We start from the raw sequence: 17,196 nt of genomic DNA, 5'->3' as shown, positions 1-17,196 counted from the left end.
TCTTGTTCCTTAGCTTCTATGCATTGCTGATCCAAATGAGTGAGATACTGTATATGACTACATTCTGGTCCATAATTGGACTCCCTCTGTACAACATCAATCATAATTTCCTACCTTGTAGAAAGGAATAGGGTTCACCACAGCATGGCATTTCTCAAACACTGTACCCTTCTTGGTAAGAATGGAGCAATGAGTCTCAGCAGATATTTCTAATGAAAGTAAATAATGGACATCAAACACAGAAAGTTAAGAAAAAGAAATGAAAAAAGAAAAAGAAATGCAAAAAACCCGAACACACTACTCTAGCTGAGCTTTTGGCAATGATGGATGAAACAAAAGGACAACTTCTTAGGTTGTTAGCTTGCAAACTATACTTTTGTTCAAACAGCTCAGTAGGGTGGTTTTTTGATTTGTTCTGTTTTTTAAGACCAATAGTAATAGAGACTTGAGAAGGCAAAGCCTGGATTTCAGTCACAGCACTGCTGAGCAAGTCTAAGACATCCATGGACATTGCAATTGCACTGGAAATATTGTCAAAACCTTCTCATTCATCATCTCAATCCCAGATCTCTAGAATGGGATCTGATAAACTTTCACTAGATATATATTCTAGAAATCAGAAATGTCTTGTTTGTGACAGAATTTGTCATGTTCAACTGTCTCACTCTGCTTCTCTCAAACTCCCATTCCCCCCCACTACAGGCTTATGGAACTGTCAGATAAAGCTAACTGGAGGGATCAGTTACAACAGGATCATCTACTTACTGTTCAGTTGACTCAAAGCACAAGGGTCAGTGTCTCTCTCTAAAGCAGGATGGCAATTTCCTGCCCTCCAGGAATCTACAAACAGGGAGGCTGTCCCTTCAGTGATATCCATGCTAGTCATGAAGTCATCTGTAGTGTCTCCATTGTAATTGCCACACAAACCTAATAACACCAGAAATGCAAGGGATGGGTGAAAACTCAAGAATGTGTACACAATTGGCTATGTTTCACTTTGTAATATTGAGAAAATTGATTCAAAAGTTCTACATGGATTGTCAATGAATACTACAGGTCAAGTAGGCAGAGAATCTTGATTACGTACACATTCAGTCACTGAGCCTCTGCCTTCTCAAGGTTAAGATTGTCCACTTCTATTCAATTACAAATTTGTACAGAAGTTTTTGTCTTGTTTTTAGAAAAAAGGCTTTTTCAGTGGGTTTAAATCATGTGAAAGAGAAAGGCCATGAAATATTTTTACAGTTACAAGTGTTTTCTTATGTGTATAAAATTTGTAATGACAAAGAATATACATTTAGACTTTTTTAAAAGCTAAAGCCTCTCTGTAATTCCCCATAGATAATTAGAATGCAGGATATGCCTTTGTGGCTAATGTTGCTGTGCAATAAGCATAAACATTTCCATCTGGTGCTTATCAGCTGAGAAGCTTTTAAATTCTTAGGCTCACTGTGTTTACAGTGATTGTGCACTACATTCAAGGAACCATGTGCTCCAAGAGCACACAGACTAATTTGTTGCCCCTTCATTGTAGAGTAAAGCACATTATGAAAAAAGCACACATAAAATATGTGAAGAACAGTATTATATTACCCGTGAAAAATGTCACCCATCTAATTTATTTGATTAATTTAAAAGTGATTAGTGAAAAACAAATTCTCAGCACATCATTTTTTCCAATGCAGGTGTTTTTGTTGTTTTTTCTTTTAATCCAGAGAAGAAATTTAATTCCTTAAAGGATGATCACTGAGCTTTCAAAATTACACTCCCCACATTTTCTCCTTCACATGGGGACTAGATTTCTTACCTAGGGTTTTGCCTTTGAATTGTGATCCAACTTTCACGTAGGCCTGGAACACAGGTGATGTTTGAACTAAAAGTTCCAGCCCAAAGGTTGTATACATTTGAATGTATATCGAGGACTGTCTGAAAATTGTGATGTCTCCTGCAAGAACAAGGATATTTAGAAATAGAGATTTTTATGCATAGGATATTGCAAAATAATTAATGTATATGTAAGTGCTCTAGCAGTCTATCTTCTCCTTCCACACACAACTCTCCACAGAGGGACAGATGCAATGGGAAACATTTTAACCTTCCTCTAAAACCTCTGCTATTGGCAATTGTGAGAGAAAAGATGCTGGGTTGTGTAAAGCAGACGTGTAATGTAATTTGGATTTTACAGATATTCCCTTTTCTTTACCTGATCTGTAAGGCAGCCGCTTAAGTTCATCATCGTCAGTAAGGAATTCATTCTGAGAAATCACAATTTTGTCCTGTAATAAAAGGACATGGAATCAGAAGTAATTATGTGTACTGATGGTATTTATATGATCTTTAACCTAAGCAACTGAACTGTCAATGACCTATATAATAGGAAAAAATTGATTCAAGCTTTTTGTCACATGTTATTCCATACTGCTTTCAGTTTTCACTTTGAAAATACTCTAACTTCCTGAGTTGATGTGGCAGCTGAGATCTTTACTGTGTATGCATTAACTGGAACATATCTTTAGTATTTTTTCTGTTCAGGCTACTAGCAATGACTTTAAGTATTTCTTTTGCTAATCTGGTTACTGAACATGTGGATGAGATACTTGCCTTTGTAGACAGGTAAATTACAGCACTAAGTGATGTCTCAGAATGAGAATAACCAGACTTTTCGTATACAGCCATCAGGGTTCCATTGTGTGGCAGGCTGGAACTCTGGAGGAAAATAGTGAAAAGGGAAGTCTGTGTCTGAATAACAACAATTTGTAGAATAAATGTATATGATAGAAAAACCTCAGTTTGTGTTCCGATAGGCAACCAAAGACAGGCTGAAATATATCCATTTGATACTGCGTGTTTCTAGACTGCAGGAAATTACCTTCATAAGAACGTAAGTGCAAACCCCATGGAACCTGTATGATCTAGAATCAAACGTGGTAACGAAGGAGCCTCCTTCCAGTGAACACCTTCCAGGGCAGGGCAAGTCTTTGCAGTTCCACTGACCCATCGTACACTTACTGAGGAAGACAAGAAATGCTGTGTAAGGTTATTCTCATACTAAAGCACTATTTATCAGCAGAGGATTTGATCCTCCTGTCTGGAGTTTTTGCTGTAGCTCATCAATATGCAAAACTGGTTAGTGAACACAGTGTAACATACATTAATAATAATTCTGAACTTCCATTTCCACTGTTTTGAAATTTCTTTTCTTTATGCTCTAAAAACGCAGCTACTTCCTAGTAATGGAAGACAAGATTTGTATTGCTTTTCCCCTTATATGTTCTATGCTTTGATTTTCTTTGTCTATTTATATCTGTTGAAGTTGTTAATCTTAATTCAAAGTTGCTGAGTCTTGTCTGGATTGTCAGTAAACTTTCCTGAATAGATTAATCAGGAAAAGTGTGTTCATTACTACAGTTCTGAGGATCAAATTCCATTATTTATCCTTTATTTTATTTATTAGAATTGTGATAGCAAGAGAAGTAGCACACAAAAAAAATTCTATTCCACTTTTTTTTTTTTGGAAAAAATTTCCAAATTTTAAAAATATTGTCTTAAGTAATTATTTTCTGTTGCAAAACAGAAATTTAGCTTTCAGCACAGATTTAGTGATCGGGAACACTGAGACAGCCAGAAAGAAACTGTAAATACCGTATATTTGTTTTGTACTAATTTTACCCCCACTTTCACAGAGGAGATAAAAATGCTACTGTTTTGTGTGGCCTGAAGGAGCATTTATATTTGTACAGATAATCAGGAAATGAGACATGTACAACTTCAGTTATAAATGTATGATGTGTGGGACTCAGAAGGTGGCTTCAGAGATGATATGACACATTTGCAGCTGCTCTCTAAAAAGTTAGGTTAAATTTCCCAATCACTTAGTGAGGATACTCTTCATCCTCTCACAAAAGTACCTGTAGCTACTCACCAGGTCCTACATGCTGCGTTCATTGTCTCACCAGGAGCATATATGTTCCCATTCAGTGTACATGGACACTGCTTAATGTGAACACATGTTCGATTCTTTGAGATATCATCAAGAACAGTTCCTGCCAAAGAAGATAAACAAAATAAATACTTTCCTGTATCCTTACTTAGCACTACAGCTATTATAGCTTGAACGACTTCCAAAATTAGCTTAAGAATGCTATTCCTGCACAGCCAGTGCCCATACACAAGAGATATAACATGCAGGACATTTTCTCTTAACTAAAATAAAACTGACTCTTTACAAGTGATAACAGCATTTGGCTACTTTGTTATATGACAGTGCAGGCAATTGTCTTCATTTGAAATCTGAAATAACAGTAAGCTTGAATGTTATTTTTTAAAGATTTTTTTTTTTTTTTTGCTATGACACGCTAATTAAGTTGGGAATTTAGAAGAATGGACACATTCTATTTCCCAGAGTACTAAGTCTAGTTTTAAATATGTAGCTCACAACACATTATTTTTGAGTAGTATAAAACAGGGATCATAATGATGTAAAAACCCACATCACAGTAACCTTGGAGGATATTTCACTTCTGAAATTTCAAGAAACAATGCAAATTATAGTCATAATTACAATTTTTGGAGGAAGCTCGTCTTGAACTATTTTAAAGGGATTTTATAAAATGCCCATAATATTGCAGAACTTCTCTGAGGTATGCTACCTCTTACTGGTGCTCTAAAAAGCTAGATAGCTGTTTGGGATAGGAAATTAATTAAGCTTACTCAGTGTATATTATAGTACAGAACTTTAAGCAGGCAGCATATAATTATCCCATCATGCATCACTGTCTCGTGGAGAAAACACTTTCTCAGCTCCTTTCTTGCAAAGAATGACCAAGGATCTTTAAGGACCATGACTATTCAAGACTCCAGTTGTTATGTTACCCAAGAAACGTCAGTTCTAGCAGCACAATGCCCTGAAATGCACTGCTAGTTCATTATTAAGAAGTCTATTCCACTTGCCTGGATATATGCCAAAAACATTTGTATGGGCCATTTAGGATATGATGAATACAGAAATGATACCTTCTGGACAAAAGCAACCATAGGTACAGTGACTGGAACAGCTGTACTCTGGGTTGGAACAGGTTTTAATACATGGAGAACCACATTCCTCATAGATTTGGTTAGCAGAACATTTTCCCACAGCTGCAACAAACAGTGAAAGTTTAAGATTTTTAAAGTGTAAACAGAGGAATCTCTCATCTGCTACCTAGGATGGAGAAGACCTTGTGAATTCTGGCACTAACAGTCTCTTATCTTGCCTCAATACTCACTCAATTAATCACCTGAGGATTCATCATTACCATCATATTCACTCTACCTGTTATTCATTTTTCATGCTTGATTTATTAGAAGCTGCTTTCAAAAGCTTGAAGAATGGCAAACAGGTTATATTGCAGCCTAATAAACTACCACCAGTCAGATTTTCTGTAGTACTTGAAGGATTTAAAGAATATAACTCTTGATGTTCTGTGTAGTTCCTGCTTCTTAGACATTATCTGCTTTTCAGCACACAGCTACCTAGCAATTCTAATATATGGAACTCAGAACATGTTTTATTATGTGATAAATTCAAGAAGATAAAAAAGTGAGATAGGGAAATAGATGCAGCTAGAGATGAGGCTGACAAAGAAACAACAAAGACTAAAAAGTTCATTACCTTTGTATATTTGACATTTATTTGCCAAGTCTTAGATTCTCAGCTTTGGTTTTTTGTTCTCATTTCCTTTTTTTAAAGCTTTGCCTTTTATCACTTTACTGCCAGTCCTAGTAACGGTCTACTGACAACATAAAAACTGCTATGACTTGGAGAAAACCAGGCTATTATTTCACTGTGATTTGTAAGAATTATTGTACAGTTCTATGAATGCACACAGTGCCTTACTAGTATTTATCTGAATCAATAAAATGCCATGAGGAGTTTACAATTTTGAACGATTAAAACCAATTTCAGATCAACCAAAGAATAAAATGAGTTATGAATTTCTGTAAGACTGATAACCTTGGAGAAGAGGAGAGGAAAAATTATTTTAGAAAGAAGTGCAATTTTAAAGCGTCGGCGATAATAATGGAGTTTAGTAGGGAACGTTTTCAGTAAGTATGAGGAAAGCATGAAAGAATAATCAACATTCAATACAGAACAAAAAATGAAGAGTGGCACCAGTACATGAAGATTAAGAGAAGAATAGAAGAATACAGCACCAGAGATGCAGGGAGGGCAAAATGATCCGAGGCCTTGTAAGTAACAATGGTGAGACAACAGACTATGGCAAGTTAAACAGTGAGTTCAGGAATATAATTCAATTGGGATTCCACTATTCTTATGCTAAAATCTAAATGGTAGCCAATCTTGAAGATTTTTGAAACAGAATAAGAATAAAGGGATAAGGAGAAATATATTCCTGTCAAAGCAGTTCCTTCTATGAATTGCTACCCATTATGAAATGCTACCCATTAAAATAAAGGATAAATAAAAATATGATTAAATTATATGCTTCTGAAGGACAATATCATATTAAGCAAGGTCATTTTGAGAGCACCTCTTTTTTGATATGAGCTGCATCTCTGGTAATATAATGTGTGCTCGTTTAGAAATAACATCAATTTAAGTTACTTTTGACTTTTTTTATGATCAGCATGTTCTCTTATAAAACAATGAATCCAGCTACTTAACACAGACTAGAGTTTCAAGTTTCAGGTGGATTCAAAGAGACTGCAAAAAGTGAATCAGAAGTTCGTTAACAAACGACCACTTGAAAAAAGTGTGTCTGATCATGTACAGCTTGGAAAGTAATGGAAGATTTGCTTCCTATTTACTTCCAATTGGGAGTTGTAATTAAGAAGGTTGAGCATCTGAAAATGGACTACTGAAAATCTCTCGCGAATAAAAGGGGCTAAGGCAATTGTCAGCAAAAACATCCAAAGACTTCAGAGGCCGTTTAGAAGTCCTCTCTCTTCACTGGCTAATTTGCAAAGTACAATAATGTAAAAACTACTAAGAGAGAACAGCCTCCTGTTGGAAGTCTGAGAAATGAAACAGTTTTCACTTGGTGGATGTTTCTCTCTTTTATGACTGCTGATCTAGACATGGGAGCTTTGTTTCATACTTCCTCCTTCTTCTTTGAGGTTTTTATGCTCTCCTTCTTAATACTTTACCAAAGACCACTGTTGTTCTTTTCATAGTTTGTTTGATTCAAGACAGTAGAGACTTTTTTATCAGTTGGTTTAAATTGCAGTTAATAATCATTTTCTCTCTATGTACGATATAGCAAGATTAAGTACAATCTCCTATGAGTAAAACATTTAAACTTACAGCAGAAGTTTTCAGTTCTCCAGTTGAACACCATTTGATGGGACATAGCACATTGCCTTGAATACTCTGACAGCGTAGAGCAAGTGCAATTGTTTTGCCCTGGTTCACTGCAGTCCTGCATATCAAGCTGGCAACGAACGACAAACCCATCCTTTGGCACACTGCAGGTTGGTGACACCAAGTTAAGTAGCTGGGAGCAGATCATGGCCTAAATAAAAAGAGAAAGAAAATTGTTCCTAGTAGTGTTTCCCCCATGTGAAAATCACAATAGAATATCACTTCTAATTATGATTTTCTTGTTAGTTAGTTTGCTTATTTTTCCCCTGCAGTTTAGTAATATATTTATGACTTAAAATGCATGAGGAATTCATGAATAGAAGGGAATATAAATTCATTGTATAACAGAAGGATCTTTATAAACTGAAAATTAAGTCATTCTTTCAGTACTATCAATCCCCCTAAAAATGGCTGAGAACGCGACAGGGAAGGGAGTATGTTGCCTCATGGGGACTCAGTTCCTGGACAAACATCCCCGATGGGAAGATAGCAACATTCATTGCCCTCTGAGCAAACATTTGATACGTGTGTATTGTCTATTATGTTGCCTAGTGCAATATATATATATATATAAAATATAATATAATGTAAAAAAGTTAAACCTCCCAGTCAACAGAAGTTCTCCACCAGATTAAAGTAATTTTTCAGTGTAAATACAAGTAATATTTACAACCCTCTTCTTCCGAAAAGTAACTTCCTCATAGGACCCAGACAAACTCCTGTTCTTTATTCCTGCTCTTCTTGTTAAAGACGTGCTACAAAACTCCTGTTTCTTGAGTTTTGTGCTCTGGGAAAAGGAGAATCTCAGAAGGATTCTTCTAGCTGGCTCTTCTTCTGTAGTATGAAAGCTAAACTTTTTAGCAAGAGGAATGTTTTTTATGTTCAATCTAAGAGATTCTTGGGTTGCTAGAAAAATAAGATGAAACTATTAAGGAAAAAAGAAGAAAAATCTCCTATTTCAAGAGAAAACTTTTTAAGCATTCTCTAATTACCAGTAACCTATATACTGTATACAAATAAGTACATGAGAATTGCAAAGTAAAATCATATTCTTGTGAGACAGAGCAAAGAGCACAATCATTCTATGTAAAGTGAAATGCTTTTTAGAGGGTAGCAATGAGTACTTGCCATTGGGTATATGGCGACTTTATGACCTCCTATGTAGAAAAAAGAAACAGCTGCAGAGAGAAATTGTGGAGCTCCCATCTCCTCAGCCTGGAAGGTCCACCCAAGAGATATTCAAACCCTACTAGGACATTGATCTTGACAACCTGCTCTAGCTGACCCTGCTTGAGAAAAGGGGTTGGACTAGATGATCTGAAGAGAACTCTTCCAAGCTCAACTATTCTGTGATTCTGTAAAAATCTGTGTGGGAATGCAAAACTTGAGTTCCCCTGGTGAAACAAAGGATGATACTAAGTAGGATGTGATTCCTGTATGTGCACAATCTAAGAAATACAAGCCCTTCTGTTCTTTTGCTGCTACCAAGCTTCCTCTTTCAACCACAGTTACATGGGTGCAACTGTATGCCGATCTCCTTTTCATCTAGGACTATAGGTGATAGCAGTTGATAGGGGTTGGCCCTGCTATCTGGAAATACGTTTAAAGCATCGTTGAATGTCTTCAAGTCTGTACAGCTTGTAATGTCAGGTCTCTAGTTGTTCAATAAAAAGTTCTCAAAAGCTTCACTGGTTTCCATGAATTTCCTGTGATGATCTGCATGAAATCTCAGAAAACTGTGAGCTAAATGCTGGCAGGTTTATATGAGTGACATAAATCCAGCCTCAAAAATGCCCACAGGCCTTTTTCAAAATGTATTTTAATGTAAAGAACTCCTTTTATTTCTCATATCATGCTATACAAATTTTGACTTTATCCATTTTAATGGAAATCAGTTTTATGAATCCACTGCCTCTCTGTTGTTGGTTTCTATCTGTCTTTCCACCCCTGTTAAGAATGATGTTGCAGAAAAGTCAAGATCTTTCTTACATATGTCTTGTGAGGAATGGTGGAAATCGGTATCTCCTCAGACAGGCAGATCTCTGATGGATCATCCATTTTTTGTAATGCAGCAAATTTATATGTATCCAGCAATTTACCTGTAAAGTGAAGTGATATAATTTGTCAGAATAAACTCACATCGATTTGTTTACTTGTTGCTGTGATATAGCAAAACTCAGATTCTACTCTTTGACTGTGAAAGGCTCTACTAATTAATCTTCCTGAGCATAACAACTACCTCTTTTGCCCTTTACCTGGAGACTATTCGGTAAAGCTTACCTTTATCACCTTGATAATTTCTCTGAGCTATTTCCTAATCTATCACATCTATTAACCTTACATTATAGCAGCTGCTACTCTTTTTTCTGCCAGCTGTGTTATCTTTTGCCAGCTGCTATTTCATGCCTCTTCTCCTCATCCCTCATTCTTATATTTTCCCCTACATGTGGAGTTAAACTCACCACAACCCAAGAAACACTGTATATGTTTTAGAACTCTTTTCTATGATGTGTATAGAAAACTGCATCTGGATGTGTTGATCTGAGATTAGTTCACAGTGCAGTTTAATGTCCCCACACTAGTACTCTAGTTCAGATTAGCAGTGTGCTTTTAAACCAAATCTTCCAAACTCCCCCGCTGCGTACAATTTGATATCCATTGTGGAGTACTCTTGGCATAAAGAGTTCCACACCAGAAGATGTACTCTAAGAGCATGTGTAATGGGCTCCAACTGCTAATAGGCATTAGTTCAACAGACCAGATTAGAGTGACTCTGAAGTGAACCCCCCAAACTACATACAGCACAAATGTCAAGTCCTCAGCACGAACTATTCTGTTCCAAAGTGTGTCCACCTTTACTGGGACAAACTGCTTGTTAAAGTTCTCACCCACTATATTCTTTTTATTATAGCTTCATTCTTGCATCTGCCTAATGTAATAAATTCCCTCACTGTGCCTTGCTATGAACCTAGACTGTTCTGAAAGTTAGGTGAGAGAGAGTGTGATCCTTACCACCTGTTTCTAAGATATAAGAGTCTTCATCACTTCTCTGAGGAACCCACAATATTATCATCATAGCAAATAATAGCGTGCAGCATAATCATATGATAGGTGTGTTGGGTGACCTATGGGAATGCTTTACTCAATTCTGAAACCGAGAGAGCAGTCAGAGTAAGACCTGTACAGTATTAAATTTCCACCTCAACTCATTTTAACTAGTTCTCCTTCCATCTGACCTGTCCTCAGATCTTACCTTCACTCACAAATTCATTCAATTCATAACCATCATAATTTCCACACATTCCACAGGTTTTCCCCATATATTTTTTTTCAGTCAGAACCTAAAATAAAATAAAATAAAACATTTAAAAGGATGACTCTAAGTAAAATTATCTATAAAGCAGTACCTTTCTCAAACAAATGCAGTTCAAGGATCCAGTTAAAGGTGATTCTTCTCATTAATTTCAGTGACCTGATGGGAGGAAACATTTTGGAAGCAGTAACTTCTTTTCCCAACAGGGAAATAGTGACTGCTGTGATTTTTTTATTTAATAAAAGAATAAGACTCTAACACATTTGGAGAGAATTGAGGGAGAATAATATTCTAAGGAGCCAGAAATAAAAGAAAAGGAAATTATGCTGTTTCCTTGCTTATATCTTTGCTGACAGAGCATAAATTTTAGGTTTGTTCTCTCAAAGAATGGAAGGTTACAGGAAGAAAATCTGTTTTCAGAAGGTTATTCAATTATCTATTGCTCTGGAGAGTAAAGTGGTTACATTACAATCCATGAATTATTATGAAATACTTAGATCAGAGGAAATAATCTGATTATACATAGAATATAGTCTGTACCCATCACAGCAGCATTTCCTGTTTTACATGTGATAGTAATGCTGGTAAATGTCCCTATTTCTTGCATAACAATCTCTCTGTTTCAGCACTTACCAATTAAAAATTCAGTGCCTTTGGTGGCATTAATATCACAGGCCATGCTGAGAAAAAGTAGCCTCTTCTCTAAAATATATCAGGGATTTTGGAGGTAAAACATGAAAAGTTTCAGAAAAAGGAAATAAACAAAGCAGTTTGTAGGAGCACCATATGTTTGAATCCAAAAGATGTCCAGGGAAGCACAGTAGAAATGACAAAACTGTGGCATACACTATTCAATTCTACACAACTTTAAACAACTTCAGCATGTCCAGCAAAACATGGTAGCTGCTGGGATAGCCTGAGGCAAGTTTAAAATCTGTGAAAGCATCCATAAATCTCAACGTTGGTGGCTTTAGTTGGAATGCTGGAAGTGAAAGTAACATGCAGGTATAAAAAGTAAAGTTGTTTATTTCAAGAGGAATGCATGAGGCAGGAAAAGAATAAATATCCAAATAGTAAATAAATGCAAAAAGCATCCATTAAGCCTAAAGAGATCTTGTCATTCCATTAAGTCAGTGAGAATTTTCTCTTCCACTTTATGACAACATTTCACTCACCATAAGATAGTCATCATTGTTCCACATGACAACTAGCTCCAACTCCATCAGCTTGGCCACCAGACGGATGTTGCGTCCATAAGGTGCTATCTGAATTCCATTGCTAGTATAAGGCAACTTAATGACACTGTAATAAGGCAAGAAGAGAAACTGACCTTCTCACACTAGGCATGCAGGTATTAGTTATCTTTTAGATATAACATACATACAGCCTGAGTACTTGCAGCAACACAAAATTGATTTTTTTTTCATTTGTAACTATAACATTTCAAGATACATTAAAATTTCTCTTGAATGAAAATCAATGTCAGCAGTTTCCTAGAATAATCACCAGGAGATGGTTGTACAGTGACTATACTAGTGAAAATATTTGCATGGGACTTCACATCTTCACTTTGTTTGGTTTTATTAGGATGTAGTTATATGTTCCAAGAATGTGTAACCACACAGTTTGTGTGCTAGAACTACCTGAAGAGCTTCTATGGCCTATGGCCTGTTAATACAGGAATTATTGCTACAACTGAAAACTGACAATGTTAGAGAAACTCATAATGGGAATGTTGTAGCACAGTTAAGTTTTCATCCTTGTGGCTGAATTCTAATGCTACAAACTAACAACATTAAAAAACAAATATATTTTGCTAAATACTCAGTATGAGATACAATCATGGAAAAGTTGGTTGGAAGAGACCTTCTGAAGTTGCCCAGGCCAGTCTTCCAGCTGAAGCAGTGCCATGTGCAACACTAGACCAGGTCAGCCATAGCACGTGGTTCTTGTGAACGTGGGACAAAAATTTTAAATGCAGATCATTGGGTTAGGCCCATAGCTTATAGAGGCTTCCTGGAACATAAACTAATAAAGGAAGTTTTTCTAAATATACTTTGCCAAATTAAGGTATAGCTGCAAGTTGTCCTTTTGTCGTGATAGTTATTGTACCCAGGTAAGTATAATAAGATACAGACATTCCACAGTCAATTATTTCCCATATTCACATGTACTCGGAGACAAAAATTCAAAACTACCTATCTGATAAAAATGCTGAAAACTTCCCTGGAGAAATTTCCTTGTATGGGAGCAATTTGTCTAGAAGAATGAATGATGCAGAACCCAAAGTTTCCCATCAGTGTAATTCCCCAGTAAAACAGCTGTTTTCTGGACATAGTAATCCTTGGAATATTGTGAGCCATCAGTGGTCTCATACACAAGGACTTCTTTGTAAGCCCCTCCAGTATTTCTCTGTTGGTTGTATAGTTCAAAGTTTCTCTTATATCCTATAAACGTGTTATCTTTAGCACAGAGGGTTCAGAGTTACCCAAGTCTCAAATCAAATGAACTCTAAGCAAAACATGGGAATTTCAACTACTATCTGCTAAAGGGTATAAGCTGGTTCATCTCTGCTTACAGTAGAGACAAGCATAAGCAGACTGGGAGTATCTAGGAGACTGTAGTTTCAGTGTGAGAACTGTTTTGGCCTTAGAAGGTTAGTTTATCCCTTTGCCTACACAAACGTACTGTAAGCTTGATCCAAATAACTACAAATGAAATACTTATCTAGAGAAGGTGAATGCTTGACAGGAAGAAATGGGAATAGAGTCCAGTTAGGTGTTCTAACTCCCACAATTTGTTAATTTGTTTTTGATACAAAGAAGTCTTCTTTAGTGCAACTGCTTTAGGACTCCTTGCCTTCTTCAAAAAAATTTTTCCCATTCATCAAAGAATCTTACCCAACACTCCTGACAGAAATGCTGCCTTTCTCAACAATGACAACAGAAGGTCCCAGCTCAATAATGATCCTCACAATTTTTTTGTCCAGCCCACGGCGGAACTGAATGTTGAAATCTGGGTTGGTTTCATCACATACAGTTGCAAAGATATAGTTGCAGGTCCCAATGAAGTCATACTGGTATTTATCAAAGGTTGAAAAATGCCCTCCACCCCAGGTAGAACAGGAATCCTTGCTCAAAACTATAAAAGTGAAAGAGAAAAACGGATTTAGGTGTCCTAACAGCATATTTTCTCATTCTGATTGCAATTTCAAATATAAACAGCAGGATAAGCTAGTAAGTTTCTACTCAGATTAATTATGTAAACAAGATCCTAGCCTTTTTTTAATTTTGGAAACTCAAAATTTTATCTCAAGTCAGGATGTGAAACAACAGTTGTAGTCAAAGCAATATTCTTATTTACTGTAAGCATAGGAGAGCTCTCTAGCTTCCTAGCTTGGGAAACACCCTTCATCTCCTTCACAGGTAACATAAAGGTTTACCTTCTTATTTCAGTCTGCTCGATCTGTTTGCAAAGGTGACAGCTTGCTACTGGAGAGAACTTTAACATCTCAGGCACAACGTTTATAAAGCTATCTATGGCATTACTGTATCATGATTCACTGCATTCAGATCATTAGATACCCAAGGACAGTCTTCAAAGCCCAACTTGTAAGTCCCCACAGTTTTTGTCTCTGTGCTTGTGTGACAAAGTTTCAGCCAGCTTTGTAAATATATGGAATGTTTTAATCAGTTTCCATTTTAAAAAAGTATTCCCTTTTCATCTGAATGGAGAGATTTTAGCAGGTTGAAATGAACCATTAAAAAGAGATATAACTCCAGCGCTTGATGTTAGATATTTCTATACCTACTTAAAGCATTTGAACAGTCCCTCTGAAGTTGATAGAGCTACTGAAGTAAGTAAAATCATGTCTTTGGTTTTATATTTACAGACTCAGACCATTACTTTTATTTTTTTTATTATTTCTGCTTATGGAATTATATGAAGCTCAGGTATCTTCGAATATATCTTAGAAGCACAAAGTATCAGGTAAGTTTAGCAAAGTCTACCTGCACTTCACTGCTTTAAAGCCAAAGATTTTTTTACTCTTAAAGAGTGATCAAATGACTACAGAATGCTACTGGTTTTATTCAGGTCATGTAGAAAATACTGTTTCCCAATGAGCTGTTACCTGTTGGCAAAAAGTACTCCTCTTCCATACTTCTGTGCTGTCCAGAACGTCTGACTGGAAAATAGGAATTGGCTAATTGTTATCATTGATCCTTCATGCCCAATTCCAGTTAGTTGAATAAGTTGTGCTTAAGCAATACTGACCAGCAAACCCCAGCTTTTTTAGAGTGTGCCAGGGAACAATTATCTGGGGTTGCACAATGGTCAGAGTGCAACAGGTGTCCCTTTCTATAAATACAGGAGTGTCTTCAGTGTATTTGTTTTTATTTAAATCTTATGAGAGGAAAATAACAAATGGGAATGTCAATAATTCAAGAAAGTTTAAAACTACATTATATATTTGTCTTTTAAGTTCAGGTTTTTTTAAGTGATATGTAGGGATTTCCTTTTAATTTTAGTATATCCATGCCCTACTGCTGTTCTTGTTGTAAGAACAGACAGAAGACAGATAAATTGCTGAACTTTTTTTTTTTTTTTTTGCTGATCACAAGTACTCAACTATTTTTACCTTTAGTATGAACTTCATGTAGCTTTTCCATGCTTATGCTGAATGAGAATTCACCTAATTCAAGCTACTCTCTGCTTTTTCTGCCTAAAAAAATTCTTCTTATTATAATAAATTTTCATTTTATATCACTCTTTTTGTTCTACACCTTTGCATTTTCCCCAGACTAGATTAAGACCTTCATTGCCAACCACTGAAATGCAGCAACATTTGGCATACATGGAGTTGCTTTTTAGCAGTACGCAACAGTAAAGCACAGTATTTAATGTAAAACCTTAAGATTATGGATTAGTAGGAAGAATGTCTGTAATTAGAATATGACAGAAAAATAGTTCAGAATACTAGGACTGATATTCATATTTATTTTAGAAGGGATCTAGTGAAAACTGTGTTTTCAGAAGGGTTATAGCCTTCAGCACATCCTGTAAAACACAGTGTATCATGTAAGCATGATGACATCTATTCATTCTTGTCATGGATATAGAAAGCTAAATGTTAATGACTGAAATTTAAATTGAAAAGTCAGTGCCTCATATTTCTTCAGGAAAGAACATGTGAAAAGTTGTATTGGTTCTGACCAGTTCTGACGTAGCTCAGTATTTTATTTCCAGCAGTGATCATTAAGAGACTGCCCAAGGGAAGAGCACCATCAGGTCAAGCATGGGTACTTCCCCAGTAGTCTCTCAGTCTCCAATTATTTTCAGTTCAGGGGATTTCGTGAGGCTGTTGGGATTGGTCTGCTCACCTCCTTGTGCTATGGCTTCCAAGTACTTGTTCAGCCTCATTTTGAACCAAATTGAAATTTCTTTGTATCAGAAAATACCACAATCACTGCTGTCAGAAGTTACCACTTTAATGATGAGTTAACATTTTAATGATATCTGCTTTTCTAACAGTACTTCTGATAGCTAGGTTTTTTACTACTTTAAAGCTATAATATGCTCATTATTTTGTGCTGGGCAAGGCACACATTTTTATGCAAGTAAGACACTACTATCTTACTATCTTTTGTATTTCTCAGACTCAGAAGGACTAGCACAGATTTGCATTAAGTAGGTGGCTGGAGTTAATTTTGCTTACAGATTTAGGTTCATGGACACAAGCCATTCTTAGGAGTTAAGGGAAAACTTCTGGGAGACTACCAGAACCGTGGCAACCACAGCTTCAGCTGGATGCTGAAGCGGAGATCTGTCCATACCCTGACTCCCCATTGCCTGCTGGTTGTAAAGGTGAGGAAGAACTATTCCATATTCTGATCTTTCATTTGCACATAAATTCGTTTTAACCTGCAATCTTTAAAATAATCTCATAAACCTAACCTATATAGAGAATCTGCTTTATTTCATTTCATGGATTTTGCAGCATCAAAAAAATCCATTTTCTAAATTCTTAGATAATATTAGGCAGTAATCTGCAGGAAAGAAAATCATACAGAACACATAAATTACCTCAGCAGCAATTTCTAAATGTAGAAGGCTACTAAACTGCTCACAGTTTCCATCCTTAGGCATCAAAACCTCAGCATGGCACACTAAAGCACTTTCCATTTATTGTAAAACTTAACAGAGCGAGACAACATATTTTACTGTCTTTTTATAGGCAAACTCTTCAATTTGGAATTTCTAAAACTAATGCTTTAAAACATATGCTCTTTGAGGGAAGGACTTATTTTTAAGTGTCTTCTGCAATATGGAGTTGATGCTGAATGGAGTTGTTACTCATAGTTGCAATGTGAACATGAAATACCAGGTCAGGCACTTACTTCTTTGCAGAGATTCTTTCTGTTTTTGGAGAAAAAAGTGGGGCCAATAATTTCCTTCAAAAGCTGTGAAAGGAGAAAGACAACAGGAAGAAGTTATCCTCTGAGCACAAGGAAGTTAAACATTT

The 17,196-nt window shown here is 36.2% G+C and overlaps 1 protein-coding gene across 1 annotated transcript in view; it reads right to left on the bottom strand.

Annotated features, from left to right (window-relative positions):
• The window catches only part of MUC6 (mucin 6, oligomeric mucus/gel-forming), a 32,257-nt gene extending 16,163 nt beyond the window's left edge, over positions 1 to 16,094 (bottom strand). The window contains exons 1-14 of the mRNA XM_010172175.2: positions 16,055 to 16,094; positions 13,574 to 13,814; positions 11,849 to 11,975; positions 10,614 to 10,701; positions 9,350 to 9,459; positions 7,304 to 7,511; positions 5,014 to 5,136; positions 3,923 to 4,043; positions 2,870 to 3,008; positions 2,602 to 2,706; positions 2,204 to 2,276; positions 1,808 to 1,945; positions 766 to 927; positions 115 to 209 (exon numbers count right to left, since the gene is read on the bottom strand). Coding sequence (XP_010170477.2) covers positions 115 to 209; positions 766 to 927; positions 1,808 to 1,945; positions 2,204 to 2,276; positions 2,602 to 2,706; positions 2,870 to 3,008; positions 3,923 to 4,043; positions 5,014 to 5,136; positions 7,304 to 7,511; positions 9,350 to 9,459; positions 10,614 to 10,701; positions 11,849 to 11,975; positions 13,574 to 13,814; positions 16,055 to 16,094 — 1,770 coding nt within the window. The remainder of the gene's footprint in view (positions 1 to 114; positions 210 to 765; positions 928 to 1,807; positions 1,946 to 2,203; positions 2,277 to 2,601; positions 2,707 to 2,869; positions 3,009 to 3,922; positions 4,044 to 5,013; positions 5,137 to 7,303; positions 7,512 to 9,349; positions 9,460 to 10,613; positions 10,702 to 11,848; positions 11,976 to 13,573; positions 13,815 to 16,054) is intronic.
• Positions 16,095 to 17,196: the final 1,102 nt, after the last annotated feature.

The sequence above is a fragment of the Antrostomus carolinensis genome, unplaced genomic scaffold (genome assembly GCF_000700745.2).
Source record: "Antrostomus carolinensis isolate BGI_N321 unplaced genomic scaffold, ASM70074v2 scaffold16187, whole genome shotgun sequence".
In the NCBI taxonomy this organism is placed as follows: Eukaryota; Metazoa; Chordata; class Aves; order Caprimulgiformes; family Caprimulgidae; genus Antrostomus; species Antrostomus carolinensis.
The sequence above is the reverse complement of the archived record's forward strand: the minus strand, read 5'-3'. Positions and strand labels throughout refer to the sequence as shown.